Source organism: Protopterus annectens, chromosome 7.part0 (assembly GCF_019279795.1).
Source record: "Protopterus annectens isolate FY-2018-M chromosome 7.part0, PAN1.0, whole genome shotgun sequence".
In the NCBI taxonomy this organism is placed as follows: domain Eukaryota; kingdom Metazoa; phylum Chordata; order Ceratodontiformes; family Protopteridae; genus Protopterus; species Protopterus annectens.
In genome coordinates, this window is record NC_056739.1 from 119,937,023 (window position 1) to 119,959,284 (window position 22,262).

General features: G+C 42.4%; 1 protein-coding gene across 2 annotated transcripts in view; it reads left to right on the top strand.

Annotated features, from left to right (window-relative positions):
* The window catches only part of PACSIN1 (protein kinase C and casein kinase substrate in neurons 1), a 1,250,130-nt gene that overhangs the window by 1,082,282 nt on the left and 145,586 nt on the right, over positions 1 to 22,262 (top strand). For both annotated transcript variants that reach the window (XM_044076554.1, XM_044076555.1), the window contains exon 8: positions 17,731 to 17,858. In XM_044076554.1, the coding sequence (XP_043932489.1) occupies positions 17,731 to 17,858 (128 nt within the window). The remainder of the gene's footprint in view (positions 1 to 17,730; positions 17,859 to 22,262) is intronic.

Below are 22,262 nucleotides of genomic sequence, written 5' to 3' on the forward strand. Positions count from 1 at the left end.
ACTGCAGATATAAAACAACTAGAGCAGCCCTAGAGGTTCCTAATAACGAAGATTTCTGGCTTAAAGACATGAGCTGCCAGAAGAAGCTAGAAGCTCTATCCATTTAGTCAATATCTTAAAGAGTCTTGTGGGGTGATATGTGTCCCATATACCATACCATTAGAGACCCTCTGCAAGTCTAATGGCTCAGAACCAAGGGCCTAAATATTCACAAGCAAACTAACAGATTGCATTTGAGAGCTAGAGATTCACTCCTTCTCTGGAATGAGCTGACCCTGTGACCCTGCAGGGTAAACAGTGCACTATGTTATCGTCCTTCAAGCCGAATCTGGATGACAGCATAGATACCCTTAAATTTACCCCAGGACTAACTGGTCTAGCCCTCCTTGAGAAAGGAGGCACAGCTTAAGGGTGCATATTGGCAAGGTGTTGATAGTCATGAGTCTAAATTGCCTTGAAACTCCAAATAATAAGGCTTGGCTCTCAGAAATCCTTCTAGCTTGGATATTGGCAACTCTTGCTTGGATGAAGCCAAACTGCTGAGGGTCTCGCCTAGTGATAGTTTTGCTATCTAAATTGATGAGATCAGTTATTTGTCCCATAGCTTTAAAGTAAGACTTGTAAGGCTGATGGGTCTATGATTACTGGGGTTCGTGGTGGGACCACCCTTTTGGAGCAGCATCACCACAGCAGTTTCTATGAAAGATGTACAAGTCAGTGGAGGAAGCAGGCTCAAAAATATGTAGGGTAAACTTTTCCAGGACAAAGTACAGGTCCCAAGGAGGAATCATAGACTTGACAGGAGGATGGACCAAACTAAGAAGTTGTCCCCTGTTCCTGTGAAGGTTTTGCAGACGTTGATTGAAGCTAAAGAGATGAAATTTGTCACCTTGGTGAAGGTTTGGTAATCCTGCCAGGCAGCCCTTAGTAGAAAAAGTCCTGAGTCAAAAACCTGCAAAAAATACTCCAAGATATCAAAGATAGGGGATGCAATGGGATCTAGCCCTGTGACAGCAATTCATAAAGAAAAATAAGTCCACTTGATGCAGTAAATCTTTTTTGTACCTGGTGTTTAGAAAGGTAAGTATCTGAACCACTTTCTCGAGGTACGAAAGTCTCTGACAGTCAAAGAACTGGACAAACCAAGGGGATAGTACAAGGGAGTGAATGAGTGAGGCTTGCTGAATGGCTGACAGATGTGATTTATGGAAGGCTTCAGACAGAAAGGCATGCCCAACTGGTGAGAGCAGAGCAGAGGGAACCCCGCTTATGGAGGCCAAAAAAAAGATTCTATCAGGATCACTTTGGTCTTGCAGAACTTGACCATCTGTAGAAACTTGGGGATAACTAGAAATGGGGGAAAAGAGCTGAAGAGACCTGGGGTCCACTTCTGGATGAATTTTTCTCTGGAGTGTTCTCCCAAGAGAGAAATAAGGTGCTGAATTTGTAGTTGGTCAGCAATGCAACAGGTCAGAGTAAAGCTTCTCCAGTGATGGAAAAGCCTCTGTGCACTTATGGAGCATCGTTATGGGTGGTGAGACGTAATGAGAAGGTGATTGGAGGAAAAGGACAATTCCCATACTCTCATGACCTTGCCAAAAAGGGAGAGGAATGGGTTTCCCCAATTGTTTATGTGCCAAAGTTACTGTCATATGGTCAAAGTGGATGGAAATGAAACTGGTCAGAAAGGAGTCTTGGATGGCCTGCAGAGTGGTAAGGACAGCCCTTCTCTGCAAAAAGTCGCTGTAGAAATTGACTAAGAACTTGAAGTAATTTACCTCCCCCCAACACACACACACACACACACACACACACACACACACACACACACACACACACACGCACACACACACGCACGCACACACACACACACGCACGCACGCACACACACACACACACACACACACACACACACACATGCACGCACGCACACACACACACACACACACACACACACACACACACACACACACATCCTAGAGCAGAGGCATCTGTCGTCACAGTTATTAGGGTAACTGGGGCTTTGAAGTGTCTGCAGAGAGAGAGAGAGAGAGATTGGACTCACTAGTCCACCATGCTATGTGCTCTTTGTGTTCCTGGATATCTTGATCTAAGCATCCAGTGGATCTGAAAGCTGGTCACACTGAACTTTGAGAGTCCACTGAAGAACTTTGATTGGAGATCTGGCATGACTTACTGTAAATAAAGTGGACACCATGAGGCGCACTGCACAAAGATAGGGACTGGCCTGAACAGAATTGCCCAGCATCAGTTAAAGACCTGCAGAACAGACTACGAGAACTGGATCCTGTGGAAGAAATTTTCATCATTACAGAATGTGAAGGTAATTCACTGTGTGGACATCAGCAAATTATGTAAAGTTCACCGTCATGGCTTTTGACTGAAGTAGTTGAAGAGATGAACCCCTTGAGAGAATCATACTGTTCATAGTTGGGGCTGCTAAGAGTCAGTTGCACTCTGGAGCTTTGCTGCCTATGATCCAGTGCCATTTGGTGAATAACTTAGAGTCTGTGGTGAGACCAAACAGCAGTGTGCAGAACTGAATACAACTGGTCTATGTCCAGAAAAAAACTTCAAGACTTCCTTGCAATCAGATATGTAGATATGCATCAATGAGGTCCAAAGAGCATATTCTGTCTCCTTCAGACAGACAGAGAAGATAGACTGAACCATTATTGTGTAAAAGGCCCTTTGCAAATGTATTAATTTAAACTGCATAAACAGACAGTTGGCCTCTAATGTTCTTTGTCATCTTGGAAACCAAAAAGAACCTCAACTAAACGACTTGCCTTTCTTTCCTGGCAGTCCTTTTGGATGGTTTCTTTTAAGAGCAGACTGTGGACCTATAATTTGGCCACTGCTTTCTGGTGGGGTGAGATGTCCAGGACAGGGAGAGATTGTGGCTTTGGGATGGTCAAAAAGAGGATAGGGCAACCTCTGGATACTGTTTACCTGACCCACCTGTTGCAGTTGATAGCCTGCCACATGGAACAGTGGAGTGCAGAGGGGGGTAGACTAACATCTTCTTGAAGAAGGATCATTGTACCTGTAGTTGCTCTGACAAATATCTTCTCCACTCAGACTTTGACCATTCTTGAGTTGCTGTGGCCTTTGCAACCCTTGCCAAAAGTTTGAAGGCTGTTATGTTGTGTGCTCCACAACTAAATGTGACACTGTCTCTGCTGATTCTGAGAAAAAGGAGGCTGAAGCACCTGGAAACTAACTCCAGCCTTGGAGAGTTTATTGCCCTCTCTTGCCCCTGCTTCTCTAACTTGGGTTTTACTGCAGGTCTGAACAGCAAGGTCCTGTCAAAAAGGGCATATGTGAAACTGGCCATACATTTTTCTTAAGCCACTTAGGCAGGGGTTGACAGTGAGGACTGCAGTCCGGTTTACAGGTTACCGTCTTCCAACTCTTCTAGGGTGCAAAGCATTTCGTCAGTTAACTCTGTGCATTTTAACACCTTCATGAAGAAAGAGGATGATGAAAACACATGCTTCCCCTCAGTCTGTCCATCACACACGACTCTGAAGATGATTAGCATTGTCCCGAGGTTTAGAGGCCTTCTTAAGAGTAGTCAAGACAATTATGGAGTTAATCAAAGAATATTCTGACCAGCATCGACAGTCCGTGGGAGACTGGAAGATATCTGAACTCTTTAGGACAGGTGCTGCCATGTGGGGGGTTTTCCACCCATTATGTGTAACCACCTGAATGTTTTAGTCAACTAATTGACCCATTGAAGTGGGTGGCCTGTAGACCTCAGCAAGGATGTGTTCTTTCTCAATGTGGGTGTCATGGGGCCTTTTTTTTTCCTCAGATGAATTCCAATATCATCCTGAACATAGAATCATCAGGCAGAAGAGTGGAAGACTCTACCTCATGGTCTTTGTCAATGTCTAGGGTGACTGGGTTGGGTACTCACTGACAGAGTCCAAGAACTTTCTGTGGCACTTATTCTTGTCCTCAGATTAGCAGGTATGAAGCCAAGGAAAGACTGAGAGCTGGACATATGTACTATATCCTGCCAAGGCTCCCCTAGCCTCTCAGGTCTGGGATAGAGGGTGGTGGACGTTAGTAGCAGCAGCTGAAGGAGTCTGTGGACCATAGTGCAATTCATTGTGAGGGGTGGCTCATACTGAAAAGCCTGCATTGTCAAAATCAGCACCAGTATTGGCCTCAAGACTAAAACTGATGCCACTAACCCCAAGGAATCATTGCCGAACAATAGCGGACTCAAGACCTAAGTCAAAAAGGTTGACCTCAGACTCAAGACCAGTGTCAATGTTAGCCGTCAAGGTTGCCACAGTAATGGCAGCCTAGTGGGGGGTCGGTGGTCTTGACCGTCATTATAAAATGGCTGACATTGATGTTAGAATCCTTGGTCATGAAAGGGATGGACTGAGGACAGCCTTGGTAGATTTACTTTCGTGTTACTGTCCATGAAGGCGTGAGATCAGAAGTATCATTGCTAGAGGAAGGTTGACATTGGATCTGTTGAGACTGAGGGTACTGACCCTGAATGGGCCACTGAACAGTGACAGGTTGGCTGAGGGCCTCAAGGGAATTGGGGCTTGAACTGACTCCTTTGAGAATGTTTCAAGAACCAGTTTAGGAAATGTGGGCAGAGAAGATTACATGGTGCTCCTGATGCTAGAGGAGGAAGACACCTGGAATGACATCTGTTGTAGGCTAAAAAACACTTATCACATCTTTTTGTAATCCAACTAGACAAACACAGATGTATGGGACCACAGAGATACTGAAGATGAGAGAAGTGGGAATGCAAGGCTCCAGCTTAGATATGATGGAAGCAACACTTAGCTTAGAGCTACTCCTTCAGTATTCTTAGATTTTAGGAGAGCAGGTTCTATCAGTAATGCATCCTGAGCAGAAACAGATGCAGCAAAAACATTTTCCTTAGCATCCTTAACTTCTTAACACCATGCAAGGAATCCTACTTAGCAACTTTTTCTTAGCTTGTTTGGGGGAATGGGCCTTGGGAAAACTCATAAGGACCCAGCAGGGGGAGGATAGAGTTGTTCCCAGCTCCCACTGATTGTTTCTGTCCTTTATGTTGGAGAGCTTAAAGATGCCACAAATCTGTCAATCTTCAGAAAAATGTTCTTCATCTGCATGCGTAACACATTTGGGGGGTTATCCTGAGGCAGTATTTTTGGCCCAGTACTTAATTTCTTGAAGAACTAGGAGTCCTCCTTTTCCATCCTAAGCATGCTTTACAGACAAAACTTTAAACACAAATTGATAACACCACAAGCTACAGAAAATGCCTAAGTTCATAGGTAGGTACTAGGCTATCTGCCCTAGGGCATTTATAAGCCTAGCCAGAATATGTTGGCTTTCGCCTCCCTTTTAGACTAGATTCCTGAGCCTCTGTCCAGGAGGGCCATAGAAGTGATCCCAGGAGTGAATTTACGATTTCCCATCCACTCATCAAGATTTCTCTTGAAGAGGGTCAGCAAGGGGCTCTGCCTAATATGGACCGGGACTCTATTCCAGAGCGAGGGAAGCCTCTGGGATATGAATCTATCCCTCCAGCATGTCCTATTTATAGCTGTGCTGAGGTTTAAATCCCTGGAGCGTGTAGTTCTAATGGATTTGGTTTTCTTGAGGTGGAGCGTGTCCATCACTTCCGGGTTAGACATGGCCTTGTACGTCAGGCAGAGATCGCCTCTGAGTAGGCGGTAAGCAACTGAGTAGAGCTGGAGTTTCTTTAGTCGAGCTGCATAGGGCATCTGTTTGAGGCCCACCATCCTCTTGGTGAGGTACTTTTGCGGTCTCTCCAGCTGTTGCAGGTGTCAGGTAATGTACATCCCAAATGGGGCATTGTACTCAATTATGGGCCTGATGAGTGATGAGTAGTGGGGCACAATGACCTCTCTTGATCTAGATGTGAACCCTTTTGTGATTAGGTGAGCTATATAGAAGGTTTTTCTAACCACTTTGGCAATGTGATTGTCAAAGGAGAGGTTACTATCTACTTGGGTCCCCAAATCCCTAATTACTTCTTCCGTACTTAGCGGATTACCTCCTATGTGGTAGTTTGTGGGCACTTTGTTTTTCCCAAAGGGGATGACTATACATTTTTTGGCATTTAGCTTGAGGCCATGGTTCTGACACCAGGTATCCATCTCCGGAAGACCCTTCTGGAGGATGCTTGTGTCAGGCAGAGAGTCAATTATGGCTCCCAGTTTGCAATCATCTGCGAACTTGGTCAGCCACAGTCTTCCCGTGCTTGCCTATACCTCAGAGAAGTATATACTGAACAAGAGGGGTCCCAGGACAGAGCCCTGTGGGGACACCACTTGTAACCGGTTTAGAGTCAGACATGGCACCCGCAAGTCTGACCATGTGAGTTCTATCCCTGAGCCAGTTTGCAACCCATCTTGTGAAGAATGGGTTGATATTTAGGCTGGTAAGCTTATTTATGATACCAGAGTGGGGTATTGTGTCGAAGGACTTTGTGAGGTCCAAGTAGGCTGTGTGGACTGCCTTTCCCTCATCTATGGCTTTGGTAACTGTTTTGAAGAAGTCAGCTAGGTTTAGGAGGCATGATCTGCCTTTAACAAAGCCGAATTGGGTAGGATCAAGTGTCTGGAGGTTCCCAATGTCTTTGTTTATGAGATCCATGATGATGCGCTCCATAGCCTTGCAGACCAGGCTAGTCAGGCTTATAGGGTGATAGTTCCCGGGATCCGTTGTGGTGCCCCCTTTGTGGAGTGGGATTACCGTTGCTGTACGCCACTCTTCGGGTACATAACCTGTGGTGAGGCTGAGTTGGAACAGTGAATTTATGTGAGGGTTTAGTTCTTTTTGGAGTTCATGTAAGACTCAGCCCGGGATGCCATCCAGTTCCATTGATGCTGTGTTTTTTACTTTGGAAAGGGCTGCTTTCACCTGTGTGTCTGTGATGTCAGGGGGACTGCATACCTCTGGGATAAACACTGGTCCTTTTGGGGGGTAAAGTTTGCACTGAACCTGTCCGCCAGGATGTTGGCAATGTCAGTGGGTTCAGTGTACTTTGTGCCTTTTTGCACCAGCTCAGAGCAGATTTGGGAGTTATCACCCAGATTCTTGACATAGCTAAAGAAAGCCTTGTGATTATCTTTAGAATCTTTGGCAATTTTTCTTTCGAAGCTAGCCTTTGATGATTTAATGAGGGATCAAAGTTTCTTGCTAGTACTGATCAGGGATGCCTTCCCTTTTTGGGATTTTGCCCTATCATGTAATAGTTTCCTCCTTCTGTTGTAAAGTTTATTTATGGCCGGGGTCCACCAGACTGGTCTCCTGTTTTTGGAGGAGTGAGTCTTGGTTTTACTTGGGATGGGCATGATCCATGCATTCCTGTAGGTGCTCATAGAATGCATTTGTGAAGGATTCTGCATTTTGGGTAGCATTTTCCATTAGCCCAGGTGCTTTGAAGTTCTCTACCTTGGTCTTGAGAAGTGTGAAATTTGCTTTTGAGAAGTTTTTCACAGTGGTTTCTTTGGCTGGGGGTGGGGTCAGGATGTGGATGTCCATAGTGTTTAGTTTATGGTCTGATCTTACCAACGAGGGGTTTACCTCTGGTGTGGAACATTGAGCCCCCATGTTGGTGATGACCAGGTCCAATATGTTGTCCCCTCTTGTGGGAGTGATGACCAGTTGTTCCATGGTGTTTAAATTTATAAATTCCAGGAACCATTGGGCAAAGGAGTTTGGACTTGAGTAGTTTTCCCAGTCAATGTTTGGGTAGTTGAAATCCCCCAATAACATGGTGTTTGGTGAGACCTTCATATTCTCCAACGTTCTCAGGAATGCCGAGTGGGGTCTTGGGACAAGGTGGGTGATCTGTAGCAGGCTAAAAACTGAAAAGCAGTTTTGCCCACTGTTAGTTGCACATGGATGGTCTCCAATGCATCCTGCAGTGCCACTAATCTGGAGGTGTGGGTATCCTTGATGAAAATGGATACTCCCCAGCCTTTAGTATTTAGGTCGGAGTTCTGGGGCCGAAAAGAATGGTATGAGTTATATCCTGGTAGTGCTGGGGTGCTCTCTGAAGCCTTGAACCAGGTTTCTGTTACTGCACAGATATCGATTTTCTCCATACTAAGGAGTGCCTCGAGTGCGTGCATCTTGAGGTTTAGATTTCTGGCGTTGAGTAGCATTACCCTTAGTTTTTTGTTTCTTGTATTTTCTATGGAGGTGGGTTTGTCTTTTGAGCCTTGCCTAAAAAAGGCACTATGGGGGTGGCAAGAGCCTTAGCCAGTATTCGGAAGCCTAAGGGTGACAGGCGCAAGCCGTCCCTAGAGAAGCAGCATGGCTTGTCGAGCATGTCATCCCAGGCTGACAGACACTGGATCCCCTTGAATGACACCAATAGCTTAGCCAATTGGTAAAATTGATCATTTTGTCCTTATACTGAGGCAACATTCTTGGTCAGGGCAAGATGCTACTCAGGGTCAGGGTCATACCGGCCTGGGCTGCATGATCTGAGAGCTCCTCTATGTCTCTTTTCATGTAGTCCAAGGAGGTACGTCTCAGGTCATTCACACCAACATGGACAATGACAGAGTCATATTTGTACCTGCTGTGAAGTGACCTGAGTGCTTGTGTTATGTGGTGGATTCTGGCTCCTGACAAGCAGCTTACAGTGACCTTCTCCTTGTTCAGTCTGGTGAGCAGAGCATCAGTGTGCCTGATAATAGTCTCCTATTACTAGTGTATTTGGTGTGTTATTTAGCCTTAAGGGCTGCGACTGTGTGGCACACTGACTTTGTGAAGTATGTGATACCTGAGAGTTGTTAGGTGGTAACAGTTGCTTGGATGTCTACTTTGGAGGTCTCTGCTGCTTTGGCAAATTTTTATTTAGAGCCTCCGAGTATGTTTTTGTGAGTTTATGTGTCTTGTTTTCTGATACAATTGGTCTGTGTGAGACTGGATGTGTGATGCGGGTGGTTTCCTTCTCCTCCTGACTGACTGTGCCAGTCTTGGGTTGGGAGAGCTCGGCCTCCAGTTTGGCTGTATAGTTGCATCTCTCACATACATTTGAGTTTGTTTGAAGGAGGAGAGGGTTGTCTGTGTACATAAGGCAATTGTAACATTGCCTCAAGATTCCCAGATTCACCAGCTGGACTGGAGAGTATACCTGAAACTGCACTTTGGACATGCCTGGATAGTTTAAAGAACTGTTTTGTTGATTGTCCGGAATGGATGAATAGGGAGCCTTGTACTTCTAGGTAGTATAAGGGGGTGTAGTGCTATAGTATGTTAGTGCTATACTGAGAAATGTGAGCAAATGCTGGGCTGTAGAAGGAAGGTTGAGTGCTTACTTTGAGAGTTTGATTAGTTCTAAGGGAAAGATTGAAGAGCAGACTTTGTGGAGCCGGGAATAGTTTAAAACTGCTTAAACAGCGCTGTGTGATGTTGCGCGGTGTGCAAAATCGTGCAAAACCACGCAAATACAGATTTTAAGGCAGGGAGCTAGAAAGAGATAGGAATTAGCCCAAAACGGCCAATAAGCTACTAGTTGCTGGGCTGGGACCACTCCTCCAGGGACAGATATGCTGCTCAAAGCTCCCCACTCTCACTGGTGAACAGAGAAGCTTCCTCCTATCCAAATAAGGATATGGGCAACACAGGAACTGTACCACAGCCCAGAATTCAGCAAACTTGAAATCTGGACTACTCTAGTTTAGAAAAGGTGGGAAACAAGGATATTTTTTTGGTTTTTTTTTTGTTTTTTAGCAGAAACAACATAAATTTAAACAGGAAACACTGTAAATGTTTTAAACGGCTAGCACACTTGAGTGTGTAACCTACAACAGTTAAACAACACAAAAATGACTTTTAGAAGTGCAAAAAACAGTTAAGATACAAAAAACAATGCTTTTGAGATATTAGGTAAGCCAGAAACTCGCTTTTCGGTGAGAAAATGCAGTCGCAGTTAGAAAGCAGAGAAAAAAATACTTTATCTGTTTAAAGTCTCTCTTTTGTCTCTCTGCTGCTTGGATCACTCTGCAGGACACCACGAGGAGCTGTGCTGAGTTAGAAACTGAGAGGAGCTGAGCAGCCCATCTGTATTTTTCCTGAGACTAAATAACAGCAAGATTCCAAACAAGAGGAGAAAAATATGACTTGAATGTAGATTGGAAAAACATCCTTTTACACTTGAAGCTAGCAGAAATAGCTGCAACTAACACTGGTAGGCTGGGGCTGTTTGGTGATGTGACAGACTTTAACATATGGCTAAAGATGGGTCACTAGATGTATGGCGTTGTGAGTAAGATAGAGGGGCTAAGGTAACCTGGCAAAGTTTTAGGTGATGCACTGTGTCCTGCCAGTGTTAGTCCAACTGGTGTTGGAGATGGAACTACCAATGACAGATTGGCAGTTGACCTGCAGGGATGTGTGGGAATATTCTTAGTCATCTTTCTGAAATCGTCAAAAGGGTAGTACACATCCAACTTACCAACTCCATAAACCGACACAACAAAATTCAGAAACATGCAGCATGGATTTGGACACAGTTGTAGCACTCAGACAGCACTAGTTGAAATAATAAATTATCAGCAGCTGAATGTGACAAAGTCAATGTGGCAGGTGCCCTATTCATAGATTTCTCAAAGGCATTTGAGGTTGTTGATCATAACATGCTATTACAAAGAATTCTTTAAGGTGCCGACGCACATACAGTAAGTAATTCAGTGGTTCACAAGCTAGTAAAATGATAGAACATAAACTGCAATCTGTAATTGGTCCACATTGTACAAAATTGGTGGCCCCTACATTCTATTCTTACACCATTAGTCTTCACGATTTGTACCAGAGAGTGCACCTCTGTACAAGTATGTATGCAGATGACTTCACAATTATGTAGAGACACTAACATAACTTCAGTTATGCCCCTCATGCCGCATTCGATAAACACTCAACACTGGTTACATGACTCAACGCTTATTGTGAATGAGAAAAACATAATGGTCTTTTAGCTACAAGGGCAGTACGATTTCCTCTTTCATATCACAATTAAAATACCATTATTCAGGCTGTAGATTGTTAGAGATAATTAGGTATAGCTATTGATAATATGCGTATATGCTTACAACACACTATCACAGAGTAAAATAATCAGAAAAATAGGTGCCTTATACAGTTTTTGTGTTATTGGTACACTTAAGTCTGTATCCAAACTTTTCCAGAAAACCCTGAATTAATGCTGACACTTACAGTATCTTTAACAAGCTACAATGGATGTCTTTAACTAACATACTTCCCTAGATTCACCTTTCTTTCACTTACGAAAGTCTCTTCAGCTATTACTGCTCTGCTCTCCATTCAGTACTGCAGATGAACAAAACAAACAGAACCTTCAAATCCTCAAGAAATGATATAATCTACAACACAAACTCAACACCTCTCCCTAAACTGGGAGATTCCTTTATTTTCCTAGCAAGCATGGTGAGTTAACTCACTACCAACTGAAACAAGGCAAACCACTGACTTCACAATTTTGAAAAATTCATATAAAACTCTCTTCAGTGAGATAATATGTCCTAAATGCAACAGTTTATTATTTTGTGTCTTGCAATTAACTGTGATATTTGTCAAAATCAAAGTAAACTTTATTGTCATTTAGAATTACAAACGTGTAGCCTAAGTGAAATTTCGTGCATCAGCTCAATTCTTGAGATTAGAAAGGAAAGCGAAACAGCACATACAAGTAAAGGGATAAACATAACTAACAAATGCAATACTACTCCCGATACACGCAAGAAAGAGTAGAGACATTTACCAACACTCATATACGAAAAGAATACCCTCCCCTGAGTTAAATTAACTACCCTATTAAAAGTACTGCAAAACGACTTGAAATGCCTAAGTTATTTGACTAATATTGCACTTGAGTGAGCTAAATAATACTGACTATGGATATAATAAATACATATTACACTTGGAATATATGTAAGTATATATTGCACAAATAAATAAAAATTGACTTATGTGTCTGGACCCCTAGGACTAGTGCCTAATCACTGTAGGGTAGAAACTGTTACCGAATCTTGTAGTCCTGCAGCGGATGCTGCGATATCTCTTGCCCAATCCTGTATGATTCATGTTCAGCTATTAACGAGATAGTCATCTGTATTTTACTTTTATTAATTGTATGTTTTATTTACTGTACAGCCTGTATATTGCTATGTAATTTTCCAGTACTACTGTATTGTCTAAGCTTACATGTTACTATACTTGTGAAATTGTATGTCTGTTTTTCTTTCATATCATTTGTTTTAATTTTCTTGGGTATCCTCTGAAAATGGACTGTGCCCAGTAAGGATAACCCAGCCAACAAAATGTAAATAACTTAATAATTAAAATAAATATACTGTCTCTGTGGTAGAATTATCTGACAGCATGCATTGTATTCCTGACAGATATTAGCTGGTAAGACACATGGACATTGCCTGAGTACATAAATCATATCCCTGGCAAATACTACAGATGACGTACACCATATCTCTTGACAGATAGGATGGTGCATCATATCCCCATGAGACATTAACTATTTACATGCACAGTATCTCTGACAGACAGGAAGAGATGTACTATACACCTGACAAGACAGTATCTAACCACATACAGTGCCATACGCCTGACAGACATTACCCAGTGACGTACATCGTATCCCTATGAGCACTCCTATAAAAATCGTGGAGCAAGCCTCACAAATAAAAACCATCAAGATTCTTGCTACCCTCCACGGGATAGTGTCCCACTTGAGTAGGGGAAACAGATGGTACCAGAATGTGCTGATTTATTTACAGTACACATACCTCTCAACTGTAAAGATTTTCACAGAATGTCTAGATTTTGGCCTCATGTTTTTAGTCTGTTTTTTTCATATACTTGTGGATTTCTGACAAATTAGTGGTAAATCATTACAGACCGCAGTTAGAAAATAATGCCAGAAATGTGAGTTTCAGACTTCACATCCTTCAGAAAATTCATGCTAATCCAAAACCTGTTATTCTATCAAATTTATACATTTGTAAGAGCAATGTCTTAAAATTGTCCCTATTTTTGGGCCTTTGTCCCACTTTTATTTATGGCTTTGTCCAGATTTCTTGCTCTAAGAGGATGAGACGTACTACTGCATAGCACATTACAACCTTTTAAAGTACAATGTGCCTTAACTAATCAAATAACAACCAGCACACTTCTTCTGGCATATAGCCATTTCATTGAGTGACCTTCAGTAGGCTCTGCGGTGGTGGTGCTGCAGTAGCATTGTCGCCTCACAGTAAGACGTTGTCCTGTTTGATTCTCAGCTAGAGCGTCTTCTGTGTGGAGACATGCGTGAATGGGCGTACCTTCGTTGAAGGTTGTGCGTCAGAGCTGGCAACTCGGCACGTAAAAATCTACTGCCAATCATTAGCAGACAAGAGTTCCACTGTGGCGACCCCTAACTGGGAAAAGCCGAAAGACACAACAACATTGAGAGACCTTCAGTGTTTGTGTAAACAGCATTTTATTCATCGGTGTACTACTCTTAGTAGAAACACTGATGCTGTTTGGCCACTAGATGGCAGTGTTTAGGTTGAGACGATAGCTGTTCCATAAATTGTGGAAGCATTTAACATTTACAGCACTTTTTCAGCATGACAGAAGCAAGGATTATGTCTCATAACTCTGGATGCAGTTTAGACTGCAGAAAACTTTAAGCTGCCTCTCTTTTCCATTGACCCTACAGCATGCCAGCCTCCTGAATCTGTAGATAAAGTGAGACCACATCTTGCAGCTTTGGTGGATGGCAAAGGCCTCATAGCACTTACTGAAACAACAGTAGGTATTTATACATTTTTTGTTACAGTCGAAAACTCATTCATTATCACAGAGAAAATTCAGCAATTATAATAGTCTATCATAAAATTCATTCTAAATTTCTGCCACAAATCATTTCATTCCAACACCTTATTGTGAAGCACTTACACAAATCTGTCTGTCCCTAAACATCTTCCTGAGTTTCAGGTAGTGTCCCAACTGAAACACTCCATAACAAACACAGTTAATGCCTATACTTTCAAGATGAATACAAAACATTATTTGCGTCAGAAAGTCAGCAGGTCATTTTTCAAGATTCTTGCACAGTAGGACACAAAATAAAAAATGAAAATGCTCCCATAATAATACGATCTTGGTATTGTATGCTTGTAATGTAAAAGCTTTTTCTGATGTCTCAGCCACATTTCCCAAAGTCAGTATGAATTCCACCTTGGTTACTCCTGGAAAACAGATTATGCATAGTGGGACTAACGTGGTCAACAAAAAGCTTTTAACCTGGATTTGGGGCTTGCTTTTGTATTTGCATTAGCTTAAGGTAAAGCTATGAAGTACATGAACATGCAGTGTTCATTAGCAGTCCATGTGGATATAAGTACTGTGGAACAGAAGTAATTAATTCCTAAGCTGGTGTGGACATGCCCTTATGCCATCCTAGGAGGTGCCCAGACCAGATGCTCCACCTCATGTGGAGCAGGCCGGTTACAGCAGTATTCTTTGTCCAGGACTTGGTCATCCTGAGTAAAGGTACATATTCAGCATCAAAGGAAGGCAGAAATGTGTGGCACATAATAAGCCTACTGGGGGTCCAGCTACTGTGCAAGTTTAGTATCACATCTGCAAAAATCCAGCTCAAAAACTGGTTAGAAATTGGGTGAGGCCAGGACTTTTTTTCCAGTGGACCTAATCTTATCTTCAGGGCTGAAGAGGAGTTCAGTACACCTCACTGCAGTGTCATCCTGATGTCATGGAGAATTTGGTCTGTTTTTATCTACCGCTAATCCTGTTCCATGTACACATTGTGCAGTCATGTCAAGTCACCTACAAAATCCCAACGATGTCTGCCAGTGCATCCTCAGTTTGTTTTGTGGGTGCTGTACCCCCCCCCCCCAGCTCTTTACCGAAGTTTACAGCACCCACTACATCATTCTCCCTTCCTGCCTGGATAAGTAAACTAGCAAAATGCAACTTGTTTGTTCACCCCCAGCCAACTCCTCAGGAGCCCGGAGCAGTTATCGAACCTGGGTCTCCTGTGCTGCCATCAGAGGATCAGTTCCTCTGCATTGTGGAGTTTCTTCAGTAAATGAAATGGTCTGATTCACCACATTGTATTAGGACTTTCTCTTTTTCTCATCACCATCTAGCAAATTTATTTATTTATTTTTGTTTGCCAGCAGTTCTAATGTAAATATATGACAGTCCGAAATGAACATTTATTTTTTTTATTTATAACAATTAGATAACCAGGAATGGCTTACCAAAAATTCAGATTTTTTAACAGTACAGTAGTACAGAAAGGTCTGTGTGTTTGTACAATGGGGTTGACTCAACCGCATTTCCCATAGTCAGTATGAAATCCACCGTGGTTACCCCTGGAAAACAGTCTCTGCATAGTGGGACTAACCTGGTAAACAAAAAGACTTTTTCTTCCTGGATTTGGAGCAAGTATTTTAAGCAGTAGCAGTGGTAGCTTTGGTTACTTAGGCTCTGTATGCAGTATTACAGAGGAGCTTGTGTAACAGAAGTGGGGAGAATACTGTAAGAGTCCTGATTAACCCATTGTCCCTCCATTTATCACCTTCCATTTGCAGGAAATCATGGATGTGGGCTTAACCTTGCAGTGTCTGTAAGGTAGCCATAATCTCCAGTAAAGGAGCCTATTTAACAAGATATGTGATAATTCCTATGAGAGAGTTCATAATGCCCTTTAACCTTTGATTTGATACTATTACTAATGCTTAAATTCCCACGAGATGCTTGTGATGTCTTTAAGCTTTGCTGTGGTAGTCTTGTAATGTAGCATTAAAGTACAATGACACATTCTGCTGGTAAGCAACATTAGTGCTTTTAAGAGCCTTTCTCTTGGTGGCTGTAGCACTATACTTCCCACAGAGCCACTGTGATGCCCTACACTTGCAGCAGTGACATGGTGACACCTTTACTATTAACACTGTAGCACACATTTTTCCATGCCGTGCATGTATCTCATTGCTTCACACTTGCAGTCCCACCCCAGGTGTAATCTGTTAAACAAATAGTCATGATGTGAGCAGCAGCTCTGAGCAGTCTGGATATGGGTTGATAGGTGAAACTAGTATATGAACTACTATCTAAGAGCACAGTTGCCTTTATCAAAATGTTGTAGCAAGCAGTTCATGTTACATTCCTGCAGTTTATTATCTTCTCATCATTTAAAAGTGTGTCACCCCCCACCTTATTTTGGGCAGTATTCTAGGAATTTTGTGGTTCTAGATACATTTTATAAAAAGGAACCTGTCAACAGTTTGAAGGACAATTCCGCTTGTGCCAGTTCATTAAATGAGACTGGAAACTGCTTTCAGATCAGACACATTATCTTTTTTCCCATGTGAATGTAGAGTTAGTCATTATAAGCTGGGGAGAGTGTGTGTCTACCTCCAAATATGTGGTGCAGGGAAGCTTGGCCTCTACAAAATAACAACGGATTTGTCAGTTGCTGACAGTGCTATTCAGCAATTTAGATTTAATAGAACAGAGAGCACAGATTTGTTCCTCTGTGAGGCAACACGCATCATTTATAACACAACTCTGCATGCATTTGTGGTGCAGATCATTTTGGGTTTCTGGGGTTTAAATGTCATTTGAATAAACCATTTCATACAGGGGCATTTAAATGGGGAAATAAGAAAGTAAAACAGTCTCCTTTCAAATCATTTTTTATTTTGCTATTTTTACCCAAATGCCCAATGTTAGTTCATTTGCTCCCTCATCACTGTAGGTGAGAGACATTCAAGAAGGGCCACCATTTAGACAATCATCATTGTCCATTACAGTTTTTTTTTTTTGCTTGGTGACCCTATGCCTTCACAGGTGCCTGTTTGTCCAAGGGAAGGGGGTGTGCAGTGGAATGTTTGCTCTAGTCATCCTTCACTTCTGTAAGAAATACTGACAGCTAACAGCCTTGTCCATTACATCACAGCATGGGGGAGGATTCTGTGGCCTCCCCCAGAGAAACTGCATCCCCATGTGCTTACCAAGAACTTATAGCCCCCCCCCCAAAAAAAAAAAGTGAGTGGGCCAAGCTCCTTCATTCTTCTTCCTCCCCAGCTCATTCATGGCTGTGTTGCCGAATGAATCCTATTCACCCTGGTCTCAGAAAGGGCTGGCAGGCCATAGAACTTCCTTTTTGAAAGACGAACAGTAAGGCCAAAGTCTGTTGTACAAATCATGTAGGCCTGAGAAAGCCCAAAGTGAGCCTGTGTGGAGTATGGCAGCTGGTTCAAAGTTTAAACTCTTCCTCTTCCATGGCATCCATGTCATTTCCTCATACCCTCAGTGCTATACTTTAAGATGTGGGGTTACCACTGTGTTTACAGAGCAGCTGTGCGATGCCTGGGTAAAAACAAAGCCACAAAGCCGTTTGGCGGAAGTCTATACCCTCTTTTGGCATGAGATGCTGTGAACAGCTAGCTGGATCGCTGATACTTGATCTAGCTGATTCACATGCTTCAGGACACATTTGGTACTTGGTTCTGTCTCCACTGGTGACAGTGATGTCTTCAGATAAATGTCACAGTACCTCAGAACTAGCATTCACCCTCATGTACAGAATCAGTGGGATTGCCTGACAGCTGATGGTTTGTTTTTCTTCTGTCTTTTTTTTTATTCTAGGAATGGAACCCAGACTTGACACATACAATTACAAAACGGGAGAAGGTAAAGAAAGGCAATGAGGGCGTGACCTTGACAAATGTCACTACCGCTAGTGATCAGGTATCACAAGCTGGAGACAGAGGCAGGTATGTGTGTTGTTCTTTTTGGTTCAGAGATATAATTTAGTTGGCTAATACATATTTGAACATTTTCTTGATTTAATTTATGAAATACATAGATGTAGATGTAGTAAAAAAATATCAAAGTCACTGTAAACTTATGTGTAGGGAACACAGCAATATTGTCTTATCTACCAAGTCTACTGGCATACAGGTGGGAAAATCTCTGGCCTATCCTATGAACTCCTACATGAACATCTGGAAATGTGTCCTTATTCCACTTGTTATTGCCTTGCACTCATCCTAATAGCTGCCATGGTGGTGCAGCGGTTAGCGTTGTCGCCTCACAGCAAGAGCTTCTCCCGTTCAATTCTCGACTGGAGCACCTTCTGTGTGGAGTCTGCATGTCCTCCCCATGGTCGAGTGACGCTAAAGACATGCAGGTAGGTGCGAGCATGAATGGGCGTGCCTTCTTTGAAGGTTGGGGATTGGGCTGGCAACTCAGCACCGTAAAAGTCCACTGCCAATCATGAGCGGACTAAAGTTCCGCTGTGGCGACCCCTAACCGGGAAAAGCCGAAAGACTTTTTACTCATCCTAATAGCTGCTGCTATTTACTTGCCTACACACACTCTCTGTCTCGCTGTTTTTCTTTTTTATCCCACCTCACTGACATACCTGAAGTTACCCCACCGACTGCAGTTTAATTGTCACTTCCATGGGAATGTTTGCAAGCTCTTCTAGTTTTGAAGTGGCTTACCTGTTATCTGTGTAAGTTCCATGATGCTGTGTGTAACATTTGGTTAGATGTTTGTTTGGAACTCTGTTACCCGGTGTCGTATGTCTGCTGCTTACATCATCACCATCCTTTGTGTCATCCTGGTTTGTGTTCAGTCTGCCACCTCCCTCTGCACCCTTTGATGTACCTACCTGGGTCAGAATCGCACAAGAATAAGGGTGCTGGGTGTTCAGTGCACCTACCTGGTAAGTAAATAAATAAATAAATAAATACTCTGCTCTTCCAGGTGCTCCTCTGGTTTCTGCTGAGCCAACAGCAGTGTCTCCTCATTGTTTACTTGGTCACTCTGTGGCCACATTTTCATTAACCATCAAGTCTCCCCTGGATCATACAACTGACCCATTCATTCGTCCTGCTGGGGACAGTGTGCCAGCCCAGTTGTTCCTCCAGGAGGTGAGAGTGGCACCCAGAAAAGACCTGTTATATAGTATGGGAGGTGAGGCTGTTTTTCTAATGTTCTAAACTCTCTTTAGCTGTGGCTGTGATTTCCATGTACTGTGTGTTTTGGAAAAGTTGTCTTATTATATTTTCATTGTAGTCAGTGTTGCAGTACTAATTCTTTCATCTTCCTGCCATGCGGAAGCCTGTAGTCAGCCCAGATATCAGAGTCTTTTCACCATCTCCCAGCCGCTGGACATCTGTGCTTTCCAATATCTGGACATCGCGGTATAAAAGATGCATCCACTAATGCTATCTTCAGTTCTTTCTTGCCATGTAGTCTGATACTTCACAACATATTCTTTAGTGTCTTCAGTCCATCAGTCGGCTTGAATTACCAGAGTTTGCAGACACCTCAGACAAGTACACATTGGGGACATTTTCTCTTCTTTCTTTGTGAATGATTTTTTGATTTAAGAAAATTAATAATTGCCTTTCTTGTGGGAAATAGGTTCCTCTCAAATATTTCCATATTCATTGCATTTTTTGCTTAAGCCCAGAGCATGACATTGCTTGCTGTCAGTTTTGTACTAGGTTCATTTCCAAAAGTACAAAGCATAGGGCCGAGTCCCACCAGTTACATATTGCCCTTTCCGCACTTTAGTGTCCACCAGTTCACAGGCCTTTGTCTCCAGAAAATGTCTGATGGAGAAGAAAGTTGGGGACAGACACAGAGGACATTTCTTTGCCCAGGCCCTTGACAAAGCATGATGTCACCAGTGCAAGTGAGGCACATTTGTAGCCCCTAGGTCTGATGCTTATTGAGCTTGTGTCCCCTGTTGTGACCCCTTCAGTGGCCACCATGACTCAGGCCACACCTCACAGTCTGATGCCAGGTTGATATCAGTTGGGTCCAAAGGTGCTGTGTAGGCCAAGGCTTATGGCACCCAAGTACTGGTGAACAAGGGTGAAGAAGGTATCCCCTTGGTTATTGTTAGTGAGGATGCCATTGGGGACAGGAATGGGGTTGTGCCTACCTGTCTATGAACTGAGGCCTTCTTGTATTGGTGGAGCTACTGGACTTTTGAAGAAATAGGATGTCCAGGACAGTTGGATAATACACTTTATAGCATTTTGTTTGAGCCAATTTTTAGTTTCTCAAGAGTTTATTAGAGACAGTTTATTGAGGAAGGATCGTATGTTACAGGGTGACTTAACAGCAACCCTCAGTTTGCAGTCATCTACTAACTTTGTTATCCAGAAGTCTTGTCTTTCTGCTTGAAGATATGAGAAGCAGATACCAAGAAGGGTTGGTCCCACAGAATTAGGATGCGTGTTCATCTGACTCGGACTTATTCATTTTCCATTTTTTATCTTGGTTCATCCTTAACACCATCATTGTTTTTTTGCTGCTTTTTGTACATATTTTCTTGCAGTTCACATGATCTCTACCACCAGAATGAAGACATGGAAATGCCATGAAGATGCTCTGCAGTATATATACCTTTGGGCAGGTAGCAGAGCTTATCTTCTGCCTTCAGTAACTCACCATGTGTCAACTCTAGAAAATCCAGTTGAAGACAATGCTAGTTCATATGGTGCTTTGGACCAAAACCAGCAACCCAAAAACTGAGTTACTAAGCAATTGAAAAGACACAAAACCCTCGCATACACCCCCATGTAAGCATTTTGTCTCTTGTACTTCCATAGTGTTAACATAGTCTAAGAATGTTGCATCTTGGAGAATATCATATATCATTAATGCCAATAATATAGCTATAATGGTCTGTGTGATGTGGAACAGAGTTTTTAGATTGATTGTACACTTTAATAAGGCTAGACCACATCTTCTGTTACTGAGATGAAATAGTAGTAAAGGAATCTATGACATAAGAGGCTTGCTGTTAAGAGAAACTGAGGTAAAGCTCTGGATATCTGTGAAGCAAGTTATATTACTAGTATACAATTATAAGAATTAACTGATTAAAACAGTTTGCAGAATATAATGCAGGTCAAATAATCATAGGATCATAGGAGGTTACTAGGTTAATGGTCCTGGGGCCCTTACAAGCCTAGCCAAGAGACCATCCCCCCAAAAAAACCCTCAGTCAGCACCTGTGGCTCCTGTCAATGAGGGACACAGGTGGAACCCGTAGGACAAATTTTTGGTTTCTCATCCACTTGTCAGGGTTGCTGTTGAAGAGGGTCAGCGAGGTACTTGAGTTTGACATGTATGGGAAGTCTATTCCAGAAATGGAGCAGCCCCTGAGAGACAGACCTGTCTCTCCAGCAGGTTTTGTTGATGTTGCATATTAAGAAACTAGAAATAAAGTCAATATGTATAGCAACAGTAATAATTCTGAATAAGAAAGATATGCGAGGATTCAAAACGGAGTACAGAGGAATGCATAGTATTACTTCAGTCTTTATGTAATAGTTGTGGCCATAAGACTGACAAAACACTGCCCGATTTTTATAAGTCATGTAGAGTCTGTACTAGAGTGGGACATTTTGCTAAGGTGCACATAAGCAAAAACAAGAGGATTTTCATGTTGCTAAATGCGAATATGAAAATGAGCTGTTTTTGGTACCAATGAAGTGAAAACAGTTGATACGTTGAAGTCTGACAATGTGTCAGGAGCAGTGAAACTAGAATGCGAGACAGACTGCTAGCAGGTGACACTGAGGGTTAAGGGGCGGAATAGTGAGTTCAGACTAGACGCGAGTTCAGTGTAACATTTCGTCGAAAATAATTTTAAACAAATTGCATTATAAAGTACTCATCAGAAGGTCATTGGTACATAGTTAACCCATGTTGGTCACCAGGTGCCACTAATGGGTCCCTACATCTTGTAAATGCTAATTTTACTGCTGAGATGTAGAGAAGGAATGATTCCTGCCTGTATATTTTATGCTGGTATGTCAGCCATGTGGTTGTAGTTAGCAAAAAAGATTTCTTAGTTTTTAAGTTTAATTTAGCTGTTAATTGAATGAAAAGCTTATCTGAAGTAACCCTGCAAAACAGAATCAAAGTGAATATGCACTATGTTAAATTTGTGAGAGTACTAATAAATAATGTATGCATCTTCAGCTGCTGTGTTCTTATGTGCAACTTATTAAGTGAACATTGGCACTGTAAGCAATTTTTTTGCAATCATTAATATTCTTGTAGAACAAAATTATTTTAAATATACTTTCAGGTGTAGGTCTATTATCTTTCTGGAAACACTAAGATATGTCAAATGGTGACATATT